This window comes from Mchenga conophoros, linkage group LG3, assembly GCF_057382185.1.
Source record: "Mchenga conophoros isolate Kocher_MC1m ecotype Shallow Benthic linkage group LG3, M_conophoros_male_GT1.1, whole genome shotgun sequence".
NCBI lineage: Eukaryota > Metazoa > Chordata > Actinopteri > Cichliformes > Cichlidae > Mchenga > Mchenga conophoros.
This window is the reverse complement of record NC_140528.1, coordinates 73,081,809-73,101,314: the sequence shown is the minus strand read 5'-3', so window position 1 is coordinate 73,101,314 and position 19,506 is coordinate 73,081,809. Positions and strand designations below refer to the sequence as shown.

At 41.4% G+C, this 19,506-nt stretch overlaps 1 protein-coding gene across 2 annotated transcripts; it reads left to right on the top strand.

Moving 5' to 3' along the window:
- The first annotated feature begins 2,272 nt into the window (after nt 1–2,272).
- On the top strand, nt 2,273–18,152 carry sepsecs (Sep (O-phosphoserine) tRNA:Sec (selenocysteine) tRNA synthase). Of its 2 annotated transcripts, XM_085267125.1 has the most exons (12): nt 2,278–2,455; nt 7,449–7,562; nt 7,641–7,795; nt 10,136–10,254; nt 10,421–10,579; nt 10,751–10,904; nt 11,088–11,190; nt 11,288–11,417; nt 13,738–13,829; nt 15,590–15,683; nt 15,791–15,881; nt 17,606–18,152. In XM_085267125.1, exons 2-12 carry the CDS (start codon nt 7,449–7,451, stop codon nt 17,832–17,834), a joined length of 1,440 nt encoding a protein of 479 aa, XP_085123251.1. In that variant the 5' UTR covers nt 2,278–2,455; the 3' UTR covers nt 17,835–18,152. The 2 variants fall into 2 exon arrangements, with proteins under 2 accessions (XP_085123250.1, XP_085123251.1); XM_085267124.1 differs by having other exon boundaries at nt 2,273–2,455; nt 7,449–7,795.
- Nucleotides 18,153–19,506: the final 1,354 nt, after the last annotated feature.

Below are 19,506 nucleotides of genomic sequence, written 5' to 3'. Positions count from 1 at the left end.
GCACAGGCACTGATTATGTATACATCATTTACAGTAAGCAGACAAAACAAAATGCATGGTTTACTCTCTCTCTCTCTCTCTCTCTCTCTCACCCTGTGTGTGTGTGTGTGTGTGTGTGTGTGTGTGTGTGTGTGTCATAAAATTCATTACATATAATTTCACAAAAGTGTTTTTTCTTTCTGATGATTGCAAAGAAACTTTTTGGTGCAACGTTCTAATTTTTTGTCAGTGTAACATTAATCTCTTTATGACACATTCTGTTAAATATTGTTACAATTTTTTAAAAAGTTTTTACTCATATCCTTCCATCATCCTTTTTTCTCTCTCATGACCCAACTGCTTTTGTCATAATAGCGCATTTTATTCCCCCTCTGATGATTCAATAATCATCGATTATTAAATTAAAGCTTTACCTCATCCTTACAGGCAAAAATGTAACAAAGCAAGCAAAACAAGCAGCTATGTTATTTGAGTGTTTCCGTTCTATGCTTAACCTACTTCTAGCTGACAGCTGTTTTTCCTTGTTATTTTGGTAGATGAAAAGCATGGTGTATTTGCAAGGTAAGATAGCCTGTTAGATATTTAAGTGCTCAGGATTAGAGAAATAATGAAAATGTGTTGCATCTTAACTGACTTCAGCCGTGAAGCGATTATCGTGGTAAGAAGAATTCGCAACATTCATATCACAACACTGAGAGAAAAAATCTGGGAAAAAAGGAGTTAGCTACTATGATATATGACAAATTCACCTGTAACTTTGCTTATTCAAAGTTTTCTTTTGGCAAATGAATCAAACTCAAAATAAAAGTGCATGGACAAGACGACAGAGTCTGTAAGCACCTGTATAATAGTATATAAGAAGAATGATTAGACAATAATATGTGATATTATCATAAGTCCATTACTGACCTGATTTTTTGATCTTGATATTTAATTTTTAAATATTCATTATTGTGTCAGCAAAACTTTAGTGAGTTGGTAAACCTATTTTAATCACATGTTATACTGAGTGTGTCAACATTAAATAGAAATAGATGTTCTTTCTTAACAGTTAAGTTACTGCCTCTCAGATCATGTTTGCTTTCCTGCACTGAAAAAAGACTTCACATTCTGGAAGTGGCGGTGAATTTGCTTTGATGTTACTTATAATAGCACAGTAAGAAACATAAGGAAGTATGAGTGTATACATCATAGATTTTAACTTCAGTGCTCCCTACAGCTTTGTTTGGATTGAAACCTACACAAGTGTGATGTGTGTGTGTGTGATGTGTGTGTGTGTTTTAGTGTGTGCATAAAAAGGTAACGCTCCATATTGTTACCTTTTCTTTACAATATCTGCTTATTTGATTTTTAATGAAATTTTTACAGATGACAATTTTACCTTTATTTGTTTGTTTTCTTGGAGGCATACTTTTTTCAGTAGTATATTGGCCTATATTTCCACTACAGGACATCTTTGCTCCTGTCACACTTTGAAAGCGCCTCATTATTGGTCTTGATCTTATAATTATTTGTGGCAGCTTATTTTGATGCAACGCTGTCACAGTTTACTCATTCAGCTAATATTAGAAATAATTCTAATATCTTGACATTGTTTGAGAGCTGAAATTAAAGGACCGGCATATGATATTATTTCAAAATGCATCAGTAGTGTGAAGTAATGCAAAGGTTAAATGTAACATAACACAGGTCCTAACAGCAATCAGACTGTCAGACAGTAAAAGTTCCCACTGCCCTTTATGTGCATAAAAAATACATAAGAAATATATGTGATAGAGTGTATTTTAATGAATATGTATACAGTAACATTTGCATGTAGAACAAATTTATTGTATTTTGTTGACATTCTACATTTTTAGCAGTCAGGCTTTTTAAAAAAAAATTTTATTGTTTATTTTTCTGATATGTCTGTTATTCTGTGTCTGTTGTTATATGTCTGTTTAAAAACCACAGTTATATTTTAAAGAATGACGGTGTGTAACTGTGACTTTATTTAAGCTACTGGTTTCTGCTAAAAGTTTACTTTGACCAAAATCTTAACTTTCAAATAAAGTTAAGTGTTATTATATATTTACTGTAGCAATAGATAATAATAATGAATAATAATGAATATATATATATATATATATATATATATATATATATATATATATATATATATATATATATATATATATATATATATATATTCCTCATCAAAAACAGAATTTGCCATAAAAGTTAAAGCTGACCGGCTTGCACATTCTATTTCTGCAGGCGGCCACCGACCGGCTTCTCTTCTCTCTTCACGCTGGAGCATGACTTTGCACAGCGTTGACCACGTGAGCAACGCTTGGTGGTCACGTGAAGGCGTCCTTCAGTCTGTCTGTGTGCTACTTTCTCATTCAGATGTGTGCGTACATGTCTGCGGTTTGTTTGGCGTCCACGTGAAGACATTTTTTTGGAAAACCGCGAGGTAAGAGCACGCACCGTGAGTTACCAGAGCGTCTCTGACGAAGATGCGCCGTGTTTTATTTTCCGGCCCGGAACACATTAGCTTAGCCTAACTTAGCTTGGCGGAGCTAGCCTGTACTCTGTTCCTAAGCAAACTCTGGATTGAAACCAGACTTCTAGCACTGAGTAAGTTAGCACTCGTATAACACAGGGACAATTTTAGGCTCAAACGTTTAGGTAGGGCTCAGCTTCTAATGGGGAAAACATTCATTTAGTGTTACATATTGCAATTTTTACATGAATCAAATAAGAATAGTTAATGCATATATGATATATATAGTTAATACAGCGCTGTAACTATCACGAGTCGTATACCACGAGATATTTTATAAAGAAAATAAATAATGACATAAACTGCAATCGTCAATTCGTTAGAAGGATGACGATTGCAGGTGATTTAAACAGGTCATTTCACTTGCACCTGCTTTAGGGTGGATCCGTAAACCTGAGGGAAAGGCTCAGTCATGGTGACCAGAGTTTTCCTGAGTAAGGCGGAAACAGATTTGCTGCAAAGCACATGTGACGATAAACATGCACAACATTGTTTCAGCCTCTTAACAGAAAGGCTGCCACTCCATGTACCTGTACAAGAAGCAATCTGATAATAAAGTTGCTTTTACATACAGGTTTTTGAATACAAAGCCTCATTTTGCTGTAAGGACTCAACAGAGGGCATTAGGCATCCCATTTCAAGTGTGCTACTGAAAAGTTTTCCTTTTAATTTCACTACCTGTAAATAAGGTAAATGAACATAGTAATTGTGACATAAGTTACTGAAAGGTTTGGAAGAATCCACATTTAGCACACTGCTTAGTTATGTGAAACATTAATCAGTGAATGCAGGCAAAACAGAAGGCACCTTGGCTTGATAACAGTGTTGTAGACTTTGGTCACTCATCCGCTCTTACTGGTTTCTCTTCACTGACATCATCCTGCTTTTGCCCTCACTCCCCGTCTCTATTTTCCTCTTAGTCTTTATGCTGTCATTAAAAAGTACATGTAACACTGAAACAGTATTTAAAACCCAGTGAAAGGCATAAACTGATCCATATTAATTATCCATCTATGTCAATTGCAATGTTCAGATTCAGTATTGCACTGATACTGATATATGAGGTAAAGCAGCGGCCCCCAACCTTTTTTGTGCCACGAACCGGTTTAATGTCAGACAGTATTTTCACGGACCTTTTTTAATGTGTCACAGATAAATACAACAAAATAAAATGATACGACCAAGACAGCAACTGTGGTGTTTTGTAAATATAATAATAAACGCAAATTCACTGTGTAATTGTGTAACTTTATTAGCAGCATCCTCCTGAAATGCACCAACAACATTGAGAGTAACATCCCCCTCTCTGCCCCTTAATGCTCTCTGGTCACTGTGGTAATGCGTAAATATTTATTTCAAAATAAGACACACAATTACAACACGGGAAAAGACCCAGGGATAAAGTTCACACCCGGGCCTCAACTCTCACGGCCCGGTAACAAACGACTCCGGTCCGTGGCCCGGGGGTTTGGGGACCGCTGAGGTAAAGCCGTCTTTACTTTCGCTTATTAGAATCCAGTTATATGTTAGTTTGTTTTAATCATTTATTTTAGAAAACACATTTATCAATTCATGAAAAAATTACATTTATAATAAACTGTAGTTTCTTTAAATTAGTTCTTTAAACAAACAAGCTTAGCTCCACCAGAATAGAAAACTTTGACAAAGTGAAAAAAACTGGCTCATCATCTCTATTCTAGACTATATTAGCTAACATTTGTGACACTATTTTGAGAATAAATATACTTAATGGTAATGACCCTGCAGCATCGGAAAAATTTGCACTTTTGCTTGCTAACGTTTCAGTTGGTGTTTTAAATCCGTGCCGGCTTGTGTCATGAAATTACTTCTTCATCTCCTTTCTGTCACGAATTTCATCATAATATTGGGAATGCTGGACTTTTAAACCTGTTCTCCTTCTAATCTGATGTCTCTGATAGACGTTTTTCGGAATATAACCTTAGAAAAAGATGTCTAATAATATTAAAATATGTTATTAATACGGTTATTTTTAGGGGCGCTAAGATAAAATTTAGGGATGCATTGGTAAAAAGGTCTGGTGTAACTTTGGCATTTTTAACAAACCTGTCCCTTTATAAAATATTGAATGAGCAGTTCGTCATGAGCTTCGTGCGATAATAATTAGTAAACTTACCTAATGATCGCGAAAGTTAAGAGTTACAGTAAAAACACATCCTTGGTGCCAGTGTGAAGGAACGGAAACTGAGGAGTGTTTTGCTCCTACAACAGGAAGAAGCCACATTACCGCAGTTTGGCCTTTATGAACATAAACAGACGATTTTGTCAAAGCTTGAAGCAAAAGTGAAAGATTTCAAACCTTTTCACTTTTCATAAATGTTATTATTTATCCGGAGATGGACCCCAGAAAAGGAGGATGCTCTGAGAGACTGCTATGACACCACAGACTGGGATGTGCTCCTGAGCCCACATGGTGAGGACATAGAGGGGGCGACACACTGTCTTACAGACTACCTCAACTTTTGTGTGGACACAGTCGCCCCTGCTAAGACGGTACGGTGTTATCCTAATAACAAACCGTGGGTAACACAGGAAGTCAAAGCTGTCCTCAACATGAAGAAGAAGGCTTTCAGGAGCAAAGTGAAGGAGGAGATGAAAGCAGCACAGCGGGAGGTGAAACGCTGCCTGAGGGAAGCAAAGGACACCTACAGGAGGAAGGTGGAGCAGAAGTTGGAGAGGAACAATATGAGGGAGGTCTGGAATGGTGTGAAAACCATCACAGGCCACAACACCAAGAAAAGCACAGTGGGGGGGACTGTGGAGAAGGCAAACGACTTCAACAACTTCTTCAACAGGTTTGACCAGCCCACAACCCCCCCACCCTCACCCTCACCTTCACTACAGAGTCCTCTCCCCACTCTCCTGCCTCCCTCGCTTCCCCCCCTTCCTGACACCATGACACCCCCCTCCTCCAATCCCTCTCTCAGCAGCAAGACATCTCCCCCCCTCCCCTCCTCCCAAACACCTCCCAGTGTCACAGTGGATCAGGTCAGGAGGCAACTGAGGAAGCTTCGCCCCAGAAAGGCAGCAGGCCCAGACAAGGTGTGTCCTAGGATGCTTAAGGCGTGTGCTGCTGAACTTGGGGAGCCGCTACAACGAGTCTTCAACCTCAGTCTGCGACTGGGGAGAGTGCCCGCCCTATGGAAGACATCCTGCATCGTCCCGGTCCCCAAAAAGAACCAGCCCAATGAGCTGAATGACTTCCGACCGGTGGCACTGACGTCACATCTTATGAAGACTCTAGAGCGGCTCTTCCTCAACCTCCTCCGACCACAGGTACAACATGCCCAGGACCCACTACAGTTTGCATACAAGGCGGGTGTCGGAGTGGAGGATGCCATCCTGTACCTCCTACACAGAGCCCACTCACACCTGGATGGGGGAAAAGGCACGGTCAGGATCCTGTTTCTTGACTTTTCCAGTGCCTTTAATACCATCCGGCCCTGTATGCTTCAGGAAAAACTGAACAGGATGGAGGTGGACCCCTGCCTGGTGGCTTGGATCTCCGACTACCTCACCGACAGACCACAGTACGTCAGGCTGAAGGACATCACGTCTGACACTGTGGTCAGCAGCACAGGAGCACCACAGGGAACTGTGCTGTCCCCTCTTCTCTTCACCCTGTACACCTCTGACTTCTGCTACAACTCTGAATTATGCCACATTCAGAAGTTTGCAGATGACACGGCCATCATGGGGTGTATCTGGGATGATCGGGAAGAGGAGTACAGAAGTCTGGTGAGGAACTTTGTCGCATGGAGTCACACAAACCACCTGCAACTCAACACCTCAAAGACTAAGGAACTGGTTGTGGACTTCGGGAGGTCCAGAGAAGGTCCACTGCCGGTTCAGATAGAGGGGGAGGAGGTGGAGGTGGTCAACAAGTACAAGTACCTCGGGCTGTGGGTGGACAATAAACTGGACTGGTCATGCAACACAGAGCACCTGTATAAAAAAGCCCAAAGCTGACTGTACTTCCTCAGGAGGCTGAGGTCTTTTAACATCTGCAGGAAGCTCCTGAGGATGTTTTACCAGTCGGTGGTTGCTGGAGTACTTTTCTATGCTGTGGTGTGCTGGGGGAGCAGCACAGCAAAGAGGGACTCATCCAGGCTGGAGAAACTGATCAGGAAGGCTAGCTCTGTGGTCGGCATGAAGCTGGACACTCTGGTGACAGTGGCAGAGAAAAGGACATTAAAGAAACTGCTGGACATTATGAACAATGCTGGGCATCCTCTGCACACGGCCATAAACAATCAGAAGAGTCTGTTCAGTGACAGGTTGCTTCTCCCCAAGACAAGAACTAACAGACTTAAAAACTCCTTTGTCCCACACGCCATCAAACTGTTTAACTCCTCTCTGGAGGGGAGAGGGAGGGGAAACAGGAGGACAAAGGAGGACAAAGGAGGGGGGAACAACTAAGCTGTAGTGCCTCTTCACCTCACTGTACAATACCTTGTGCAATACTTTTTGTAAATAGTCAACGGTGCAATAGACTCAATACTTGAAATGTGCAATTCACTTGTATTTTTATTTTTTATTCCTATTTATTCTATTTATCCCCTTTGTATATTTTATTTATATTTGTCTCTGTATTTATATGTGTGTGTGTGTGTGTGTGTGTGTGTATATATATATATATATATATATATATATATATATAACAATTCTGTAACTGTAACTTCGGTCGTTGCTGTGCTTCTTTTGGAAGTCGAATTTCCCAGAGGAACCCACCCGAGGGATTAATAAAGTTCTATCTTATCTTATCTTAGTTTCCCCTATTGGTTAATTTTGTGAAATAAGCATTTGTAGAACGGTTTGGACACCCACTGCACTGACTTACCACAAAGTTGTGTGTTTAACACAGATGAACAGCGACAACTTTAACCTGAGCGAGAAGATTGTGTCACCTTCCTACATCCGTCAGGGATCGCAGGCTCGCCGTGGCCATGAGCAACTCATCAGACAGTTACTGGAACAAGTACGCTCAAAGCTTTATTTTGTTTCCTCATACCACTGCAGTGAAGACACTTCCTCTTTCATGTTGTGTGTGTTGCAGGGAAAGTGTCCCGAGGAGGGATGGAGCGAGAGCACTGTTGAGCTCTTCCTCAGCGAGCTAGCTGTGATGGACAGCAACAACTTCTTGGGTAACTGTGGAGTAGGAGAGAGAGAAGGCCGGGTGGCATCCAGCCTTGTGGCAAGACGACATTACAGGTTCAAGTTTGCCCGCCAGGCCTTATGCGTTATTAGCGATTCACTTTTAAACCCCGAGTGATGGATTGTGAGGCAGATAAAAAGCAAGCGGATCTTTTGTTGTTGTTGTTTTGTCTCTACGACAAATATTTCGTAGTGCAGGATTGTGCTTAAAGCGATTCTGATTTAGAATAGTTGGAAGAAAAACACACTCTGCGCCCATCTCTGTCACACTTGGAGACACACTTTTTTATGTTGCCTACGTACATCACCACAGTGGATTTTAAATAAGACAATCAAGATGTGATTGAAGTTAAAACTTTCATTTTTAATTTAAAAAAAGTATTTTAAATACTTTGCTTTAACTGTTTAGGAAATAGTTGGATTAAAATCTTTTGCCGTCAGTGACTGGATGAAGTGTAAAAGCCATGGACATGGTCTTCTGTTCTCGGTCAGGCCTTTACCTCAGCCACCTTCAGTTTGTGCTTAAGTAACTGAAAAGCTGCTCTGTTGGGCTACGATCAGATGACCACCTTGGCGATTTAGGAATATCCAGTTTCTTTGCCATGAAAAACTCTTGGTTGCTCTTGCAGTGTGCATTGATTCAACATCTATTTGCAATGTTACGTACTCGATTCCTTTGGCAGCTATGCAGTACAGTACTGCTACTCTGCCGTACATGCTGGTTTCATCTGTCCCAGGATTTTCTCCATGTCCGTGCAGGCTCTGTTAGATGCTTTCTTGTAAAGTCTGTTCTTCCCGTTCTTGAGTGTAACCAGCAGCACATCACTGTAAACCCTCCATATTTTTGTTCATAAATGCATCTCTTGATTTTGGGCTTTGTCAACGATATGCCTACCTCCTTGAGTGTTTTTCATTTGACTTGAAGTTGTGAAGTTTTTTTCTTAGCTATGAAAAGAATTTGAAATCTTTCCTAATTAAAGTCTGTGCTCTTTAAGGCCTTTTGGTGTTGCTGGGGTGATCAGTGCATGGCTTCTTTCTAAGAGTGTGACAGATTGTTGAATGACAGCTAAAAATAAAGAAAAAGATTTTCCACATCTTTGACATTAAGAGTTCCAGTGCACAGATACCACATTTTTTGTTAAACCCCTCGAATTAAACTTAAACGTCTAAAGTTAACTGACACTCTGATTGTCACTGTGGTGGTATATAGAGGCAAAACTACAAAATCTGTGTCATCATCCACATGATTATGGGTCTGACCGTCAGCCATAAATTGGTTTGAGGTCAGGATGCTGACTCAGCCGTTCCAAAACCATGATTTTCTTTGTTTCAGCCTCTGTGTGTTTTGTTCAATTGTTTTATTGCGTGCACCAAGCTTTTCTTGTCCTAAAGTTATCTTTTAAAATTTATTTTACGAGGCTTACACGTTGCTCTGCAGTTTTGTTGTGATTCTTTGTCACCTCCAAACTTGGTGTGATCCTAGGGAGAATTGGGGGAGCTGTGCTATACACACTTCAGACCTCATTTCCTTAACAGGGACACTTGATTGATTCCAGGTTGCTTTTGGGGAATGGCTAACTGAAATTTACTGTGTTTGATAAAGACATGAAAACTTTTTGTGTGTTATTAGTTTAAAAAGACTTATGTTTGCTTTTTGAACACATTTCATGAATAATAAGTGCAAAACCTTTTGTAATTCTAATAGATTTTGTTGCAGTTTGTCTGTAACGAGGTAAAAGCACCTATACTGATATACAGATAAGGACAAAATTATTAGCCCCCTTATGAAATGTAATTGGCCTTTTTAACAGAACAAGTGATTTTCAATGTAGCATTTATAAACATACCAGTTTTCTTCAGTAAACAAACTTTACCGGGGTGAATATTATTAGCCCCCTGAAAATCAAGGATGTGCTTTAACTTTGTAACGCTCACTGCTTGTAAAATCAAGGTAAAACTGAAAGTTTTCTTCCAATTTACATACAGTATAAAAACGTCAGAGTTTGAGCTGTCACTTGAAAAAGCATCATTCCAAAAACAATAAGTTTAGAGAAAAGGATTTGTTGCAGGAGATGGATAATGATTTTATTTATTTGTGCAAAGTAACATGAGCGTCCAAAGTAAAACAGGATGTTTGAAAATGCTGCGTTTAACAAAAGAAGGAAAAAAATAAATTGCTTGCTCTGTTTACCTGGGCTTTCAAAATACTTAATAAAACAAGGATGTTTCATAGGGGAGCTAATAATTCTGTCCTCACCTGTATCTGTGGGTTTTTTTTAAATTGGCCTTGCACGCAGATTTATTACACTGGGCTGTGAAATGTCAGCTTTGCGCTCATCACGGAGTTTAGGAGGTCGTTTAACTGCTCGTGTTGTGACATCCAGCTGTTTTGTCTAGGCTGATCCACGGCATCGGCCGGTCAGGTGACATCGCTGCTATTCAGCCTAAAGCTGCAGGATCCAGTCTGCTTAACAAACTGACCAACTCAGTTGTCCTGGATGTTTTAAAGCTTGCAGGTGTGTAGCTCTTATCAGTTACACTAGTATTTGTGATAAGCTAGATGTTAAATTTTGCCTTTTCCTCCCAAATGTCCACTTGGTAAAGTGTATGGAAGTCTTTCTGTAGAATTAACGAAAGGTTTCGAAGTCTTATTTTCAGTTGTCTGCTGCTTGTGCGTTACAGGCGTCCGGAGTGTGGCCAGCTGCTTCGTGGTACCCATGGCTACAGGGATGAGTTTGACTCTCTGCTTTCTGACCCTTCGTCACAGGAGACCCAAAGCTCGCTACATCATTTGGCCTCGCATCGACCAGAAGTCCTGTTTCAAGTCTATGATCACAGCAGGTGACCATATGACTCGTATCCAGTGTCCTGTCAACCTTGCATCCTGATCAGCGAGCACGTCTGTGTTTGAAATGTCATGGATCATGAAGGGTTCAGATTAATTGTGAAAGTGTTTCACTTTATTGCCATCTTTAAATCGTTTGCTTACATTAAGACTTACTGTTTTCTCAGGCTTTGAACCTGTGGTCGTGGAGAATGTGCTCGAGGGTGATGAGCTGCGGACAGATTTGGAAGCAGTTGAACGCAAGATTGAGGAGCTCGGAGCTGAAAATATCCTGTGTGTTCATTCAACGACTTCTTGCTTCGCCCCACGGGTCCCTGACAGGTCTTGTAAGCTTTCATTCATGCCCTCAGGTTTTATTATGTCATGTTATGTATGTGTTGATGTAGGCTGCCTGCAGGATTTCTTACTTTCAAAGGAAACATGATGTATGTTGCTTGTTTTGGCTCATGGTGTGGGAATAAGGTATGCACCATTTCTAATACTGTTTGTTTTGGGGTCTTGCAGGCTTGAGGAGCTGTCATCTCTCTGCAGCAAGCATGACATCCCCCACATAGTTAACAATGCATATGGCGTACAGTCGTCCAAATGCATGCACCTCATTCAACAGGTATCAACACTCTTCACTGCACAGTGCATGTAGCAAGTTGATCTGGAGCTCACCTTTGAATGCTACGATGTGATTTTCTCGGATTGTCTGTCATCAGGGCGCTCGTGTGGGAAGAATCGATGCCTTTGTACAGAGCCTGGACAAGAACTTTATGGTTCCAGTAGGTGGTGCTATAATTGCAGGCTTTGATGAGTCGTTCATACAGGAGATAAGCAAGATGTACCCAGGTGAGTGTTAACGCTCACTGGTATGAAACAATAACCAGGTGGGCATGTGTACCCATGCAGATTTGTGTATTTACATAAAAGCAAATGTTTTGAAAGTTTCAAAGTGTAGAGCACAGTTTTTAGTTTTTATGCACTGCCATATTTTAGTAAATTGGTAATAAAGCATGAAAATGTTTGAATGATTCGTTTTCATGCTTAAACATAAGATGACTGTTCACAAACATAAAAATCCTGCAGCCCACTTTGTGTTTATTGTGCCCTACTCTGATTAACACGCAGGGCTGCAATCAAGCATTTTATTCTTGATCTTTTGTTGATTTCCTTGTTCAGGGTGCTACAATCATAAAGCAGTAAAGTCCCCATCGTTTCTCTATTAGCTCTGAGGACTTGTTAACATGTAAATGTTTAATAATAAATATATTACAGGAATTGGAAATGAAAAGAAAAAAGTCCACAGTCCATCGAGAGGCACTGGGCTATAAAATGGGATAACTGATGTAGTATGAAGAAACAGGGTCTTGTTGTTGTTTTTGTTCTTTTTTGTTGTTGTTTGTTTAACTTCAAACCTTTTCAGCACAAATTTCCCTCTTTCCTACTTTTTCTTCTTGACCCGAGACTGCAAAGGCAACCGCATTGTTCCCGTTCTAAATTTTAGAGCCATGATTTCTAACAAAATCTCACCACTAGTGCATTTTAACCATCATCGCTGAAACTGGGGTGCATTTCATTGGGACTGTTGATGTCCCCATGGTAACTGAATTCGCTACAATCCTACCTGCACTGTTCTCACACTGTCACAAATCCATCCAATCAGAGATGGTATGAACTTTGCACGAGGGAACTGGGAGGTTAAAGGCCAATGTTTAAACCAGCTGCACTGGACAACTGTGTTGTCACTGCCATCAGATAATATCTAGAGAAGTTCATTGACGTGCTTTTTAAACATTTTGGGTAACTCTCAGAAAGCAGCAGTAAGACTGTGCACTGCTCTGTGTGACTAATCGGAATCTGCCTAAGCCAGCTTTTCACTTTGGTTTATTTGTTTAATTTTCTCATGCTGCAGTTGAGCTTCTGTCAGTGCTTGGAAAGTGTCCAGCTCTGATACCTTCCACTAACTGTCATCTGTGGGTATACTGTTACACATTTTCTTTTCTGTCAGGCCAAATCTGAACTGAAGTTATACCAGCTCATAGAAAAATGACACCAGGCCCGCTGTAGAAATGCACAGGACTTTGCATTCAAAACACTTTAGGTTCATCCCGCCAGCAATCAGACCGATGAACCCTCAGTAACCCCGGCAAGCGTCTTATTTTATTTTCGGTTTTTAGTTTCTTTACTTGTCAAAAAGACACTAAATTATTTCACCAAAACCTCAAACTATCAGGGTCAAACTTATTACCCGATACTCCAGTTGGATTCAACTCAGGGCTTTATGCAGGCCAGTCAGGAGTGACGTATGTTTTGATTTGTTGTTGTGCTGGAAGTCAAAGCGATGCTGACTGCTTGAGGTTTTTTTCCTGCCACCCTGATGAGATCACAGTTCCAGACACATTGCAGCGTCCCCACAGCAAAATACTCCCACCACCGTGTTTCACTTTGGGGACTGTTCTTTGGGTCGTATGCCTCTCCCTCCAAACACGAGCAGCGTCTCTGCAGCCAAACAGCCGTAGTTTAATCTCATCTAACCAAAGCCGTGCTTCCAGTATGCATAGTCCTCCTCCAGGCTATTGTTGGGATAGTCCAGTCTGGCTTGAATGTGACTCTTCTGACAACGTGGAGATTTTCTGTGTCTGAAATCTCGAAGTCAACAAAGACTCTGCGTTTAGTTGTCGTGCAGCTTCCCTGCCTGGACGTCTGTGTCCTGAGCTCCATCGCCCTTCTACAGTCCTCGACACACTGCTCTGAGGCTCTTGATGCTTAACAGCGTATTTGAAGCATATGAATGTCAAAAACTGTTTAAAAGCCTGCACTCATCTTCTTTTACTCTCCTGCCCTTTCTAATTGATCCCAGAGGTGGATGCGTGAAGCACAAGCCGGCTAACTCATTCACCAATGTGTCAGCAGCTGTTCTGGGGCATTTTAGACACATCTCTCTAATTTTCTTTCAAGAGTCTTTGAAATGTTTTCCTTCCTACCTCTGCCGGGCTTGTTGTGTACTGTGTGAAGAAACTAGTGTGTTTAGAAATGTTATGTTATGTTTAAATCCTGTCAGGGGGCTAATAATTTTATCCTCATCTGTGTAAGTCAAATTGGATTGTTGTTAAACATTAATAACAAGCTTCTAGTTCAGTTTGACAGCAGCTTCTGGCTTCTCTTCCAGGGAGAGCATCAGCCTCACCTTCCCTCGACGTCCTCATTACCCTTCTCACGCTGGGAGTCTGTGGCTATAAGAAATACTTGTCAGAAAGAAAGGTGAGAGTGGTGCACACGTCACCTTTTTATACGGCTAAAAATAGTTCCTCACTTAGTTAAACGTGGCTGTTATGTCTGCTGGATGTTTCCAACATGTATGATGAGAACATTATGGGACTGCAGGAGTATCAGGTGTATATTGTAGTCGGTCTGAATATGTCTCTGTGCCATGTCAGCGTCTTTCCTACTAAAAATGGCAATAACTTATATAAGTTGTATTGAGTTGCAGTTGGCTATATGTTACAGTTTTCTGTGTGTGTGTCCTTTTTTGCTTCACCTGCGTTCTCACTGATGATAGAGACTGTGGACTTGTGTGTAGTGAGCTCTGTGAAGGAAGGAGTCCACTATAGAAAGATAAAATTGATTCTTTGAGAGTTTGAGAAAACCTCCCCTGGTGGCTTCCTGCTTTAAAGCAGAGTTACTCACAATGCAGCATCCTCCTCTTTAGATGATCGGCACTGCAGCATTCTCTCTCCTCTAAACTGCTGCTGCGCCGTAAATGTGCTGCAACTGAGAGAATCTGTTTGTCCTCACACTCAGAGCACAGAAACTCGAAAAGGAATAACACTTTAAAGTAGAAGTTTTTTTAGAAATTACCCCGGATTCATATACAGAAATTACACGTATTTAAAAATGATGCCATACAATACTCAAAGTGGGATATCGGTGTACAACCTAATCCGTAGCTGAAATGTATACCTAGGAGATTCCTGTGGCCTCTTGCCTGACCCGACACACCATCAGAGCTTATTGATTCCTCTCGGTCCACTTTATGCATAATTAATGTACAGAACCATTTTTTTCCCCATAGAGTCTGCAGAACGTCTCTCCCAGAATCACGAGCTTTTAATAATTCAAGCGTTTCATCTGTTTAGGTTCATTTACTGCCTCGTGTGTACCACCAGTTTAGATAATGTCTGCATAATGAAAAGAAGAAACGGGTGATGCGCGTGCTTTTGTTTTAGTCGGGGCGGCCTTTGACTCGTCACAAACACAAACTTATTGTCCTGCACTCTCACCACCACTTACGCTGTTCTCCTCCTGCAGCATAATAAAGTCATCCTTTGTTATTAGAGGACAATGGACACTTAGAGACACTTGACATCATTGAAATGCTGTTTGTGTTTGACTCTTGACAGGGAAAATATTTTCCCTCTTGATGCTTTCAAACAAGGACAGTATGAGTCAGCAGAGTGTGCCCTCGCTCACACACACAGACGCAGTGAAAAGAGCTTCTTTGGGGAATCTGGAGCTGGTAGCTAGCAACAAACGCACTGTGTTTAGTTGTCGTGTAGCTTCCCTGTTTGAACGTTTGTGTCCTGAACATCATCGTTCTATTTCAGTCTTCCACACGCTGCTCTGAGACTCTCGGTGCTTAATCAGCGTATTTGAAGCATGTGAATATCAAAAACTGTGTTTAAGAGCCTGCAGTCCTCTTCTTTTACTCTCCTGGCCTCTCTAATTGATCCCAGAGGTGGATGTGTTAAGAACAAGCTGGACAGGAAATGAACATAGTGCTTGTACTGAAGCTTAGACTGAAACAGACACACATACAGGGTCAGGCAAATAGGGAAGAGTTTGGTCATGCATCCACCTGCTTTGTTGGAAGATTTGCTTGATTAGCAATAAAACCAAGGCTGCTGCTGCTGTTAAAGTAAGCCTGTGTCTGTATGCAAAAAGGAGTATTGTAGTGCTATTTATAGATCTTGTGTGTTGTTCTGTGTCTTCATCCTTCTTGTGTGTATTGGCATGGTGTGCAGGAGATTTATTCGTTCCTGGCTGAGCAGCTGAAGAGTCTGGCTTCTGCACACGGGGAGAGGTTGCTTCACACCCCTCACAACCCCATTTCTCTGGGTAAGCTGCTGGTTAGGTATCAATTGATCCTCACTCTGCTTTTCTGAAATGGCTTTGTGTTTGGTCTCAGATGTTTACTGACTTCACTATGCGCCTCTCTCTTCCAGCCATGTCTCTAGATGGTCTCCAGGCCAACAGCGACAAGGCGGTGACTCAGCTAGGATCCATGTTGTTCACCCGACAAGTGTCAGGAGCCAGGTAAGGCCATGTTGATGATGTGGCCTGGAAATGGACATGGAGGGGGGAGAGAGAGAATAACAGGATAGGGGAGTGTGTGTGTGTGTGTTTGAGTGGGTTTAGAAAGATGTTGCATTTTGCTCGGCAAAATCAGCAATCAGGCAGATGGATCTGCTGAATACTGAGCAGCGGAAACTACTTTAGAAAATTAAGACAGCCCTTCCTATCACAGCCGCATCCTAAATAAAACAGGATGTTTCCATTAGATGTTGAAGGATGTGGTCTCCTCTGGGGCAGCGGGCACCAGCTCTGAAAGCAGCAGCATTAGTGAGGAGGATTTGTCAGTTTTTAACTGTTTCGTTCTCACTCTGTCACATGAATCGATGGATCTGCATAAATACACAATGTCAAATTAGGAGCATGGCCCCCACCACCCCCGCACATTTCATTTTGTGTTTTTTCTCTTTATAGTTTTCAATCGTGCATGAGAGCTAATCTAAATATTTTATATATCCAGAATAAAAGATTTATTTGGGTCATTCTGTCACGATTGTTTATAGTGTTGTTTGGAATTTAATGCTCCCAGTTGGATTTTTCCAAGGTCCTAGTGTGAAGTGTAGTCAAATGTTTTAGCCTTGTACGTCCTGAGCATGTTGTTTTCATAAAAGAAAAGAAATGTTTAAGATTTGAGTTTCGTGAACAGTTTGCAGCTGTGGACGTGGCATTAAATGAAATGCTCTCAGAGCCAAACATGAATGGGAGGCACCCGGCTTTGGATTTTCACATCAGTAGTGAGCTTTTCTCTTCTCCAGCTGAAGAGATTAATAGAGATCTTCATCTGATTCTAGTGCATTCTGCTGCCATTGTGCTGCGTGCACAGTCCTTATAGCTGGGCAGTAATTGATTTCACATTAAAGTGAGTCTAAACTCTGCTGACAGTGGTGAAACCTTGCCAGAATTCATGGCCACGATTATTATTTACAGTATTGCAGTTGAAACCAGGTGAAGTCCCCGCACATCCTGGTCCAGCACATTTCAAAGGTGCTCTGTTGGATTGAGATCTGGGGACTCTGAGCTCAGCTCATTTTCATGTTCAAGAACTCCGTTTGAGATTATTTGAGCTTCATGACGTGTTGTAAGCAGCCCTCAGAAGATGGGTCCTGCACACTGTGATCCTAAAGGGATTCACGTGGTCAGCAACAATACTTATTGTAAGCTAAAGTTTTTAAACAATGCTTATTTGGTACTAAGCGGCCCAAAGTATGCCAAGAAACCACCACCAGCTGCCTGAACAAAGCAGGATGGATCATGTTGTTTATGACAAATTCTGACCCTACCATCTGAATGTTGGGCGTATGGTTGTGTGGGAAGATTCCAGCAGATCAGCAGTTTCTGAAATACTCAGACCAGCCCATCTGGCACCGGCAAACACGTCACATTCAAAGCATCTTAAATCACCATTCTTCCCAGTTCTGATGCAGAGTTTGAACTTCACCAGGCCTTCTTCCTAAATTCTCTGAGTTTCTGCCATGTGACTGGCTGATTAGATATTTGCTTTAACAAGCACTTGAACAGGTGTACCTAATTAAGTGGCCCATGAGTGTACATTGCAGTGTTGGTTTTATTTGTGAGACATGTTGATCTGCGGTAAATATTGCATAAAATAAAGAGGTTATTTTTGTTGTTTTTTACATTATTGTTAAAATCCCATTGCTCTGTGTTACTATGTTCACTCGTGTTTCCAGGGTGATACCACTGGGCAAGGAGCAGACCGTAAGCGGACACACGTTTCGCGGGTTTATGTCCCACTCGGAGTCGTACCCCTGTCCTTACCTCAACGCTGCCTCCGCTGTGGGTATCACTCGAGAAGATGTGACGGTCTGCATCAAAAGGCTCGACAAATGCCTGAAAACTCTGAAGAAAGAGGGCGGTGCGGTGTCTTCGTCAGACCAAGAGGTCTCTATAGGAGAGTGACTGAACTGAGGCTGAACATTTCAACAGGAAGACTTTGACCTTGCGCTGCCTTCATGCAGTTCTTTCTGATTTGGACTGTGTGTTTGTGTTATGAGTCATTACTTCTGGCAGTGAAACACTGTCCAGGTGGTCATAAACCAAAATAATGCAAGCACGTGTCACTGATTAATTCCCTCATCAAGTGATAATAGGACAAAACGTGCATACACATGCTGCTTAGGAGCATCTGGTCATAGACCAAATGTATGCAAAGACTGTTGTTGACTGTGTATGTTTAACTTTAATTTAAAGCTAATTACACATCCAGCCTTTACAAAAGGACCTCTCATGTGTCTCTTCTTTCTTTCACTTTGAAAACCATCTCTTTTTCTCGTACACTTCCCCCCCTCATCATTACATAAAATAGTGCATCTTTGTAATGTCATATGTTTTACCATGCCTTCTCCAGTGTACGGTAACGTGATGCCAGCGGTACTGAGCCATTAACTCTGTCTGAACCCTGTTTATTCAATAAGCTCATTTATTTTTAGGCTCTGCAACAGATCACACAGAGCAGATAATCAATGGTGTACATCAAGCACAGATCACTCACGTGTCCAGCAAAACAAATACTCACTGTTAGTCTCGGTAAGAGCCCGTAATGTTCGCAGCATTAAAAGGACAGTTCATTGTGAAATCGAATTAACACGTTTGTCCCTCTGGCCTGCTGTGTTTTATCTGTGTGGAGTTTTCCTCCTACTAAACTGTAGCCATCAAACAAACCTCTCTGCAGAAGAAAGCAGAGATATGAGGCTTTAACTCACCCAAAATCAGGCAGCTCACACCAAAAGAAATTAAGCTGGAAGAATGACGAATGATGAATTGTCCATTTAACAATTTAAGAGATCTGTAATTAGATTTTAATTGCGTGTTTTGCTGTTATGGAGCAATGGGCAAATTGTAATTACACTGAGAGCTTCACCAGGGACTTGATCTTTAATCACATCAGGCTTCACTGTATTTGCGGAGTTCAGCAGTTTTCTTGAGTCTTGTGTGTTAATCCCTTTGCTTTGTAATCACAATCATTGGGAAGCACAGCAGGTAGTGGCCTCAGGCACAAACATTCACTCCTGCCAACTCCCGTCTAATCCATATTTCAACACTGCATTGTCCAAGTCCCTCCATTCTCCATACATTATCAAGAAATACTGCGCTGTGAAGAGTCCGGGGCAAGCCTCCGCAGCAGCAGCAGTGCTGGGCCCAGGTGTGCTTGTGTCCACAAATGTACACAGTCAGCAGCTGTATGAGTATTTTTGTTTTTCCAGCTGCTACACGTTTCCTGACCTGCATTGCTAAATGCTAAAAGCAGCAGCAGAGCGAATCCAGCCAGCAGCCTTTGAAAGCGGGCTGAGCTCTGATAGATATGACTGCTGTATCAGCACACTTTCACTGTTCCAAGCTGTACTGAGTCGTTAACAAAACAGTGGAAAAACGCCGCATGCTGGTACAATGCAGCACTCTGAAGAGCAGACGTGGCTTTCACAGATGATTTTTTTTAATGAACGCAGAAAAAATGTATCTCTTCATCAGCTTTAGTCTGAATTAATAAGTGATCAGGTGTGGGTGGATTTTGAAGTGCATTTGCTGTGCACTGATATAATATTGTCGTTTTTGTTTTATATTTTTGGACTCT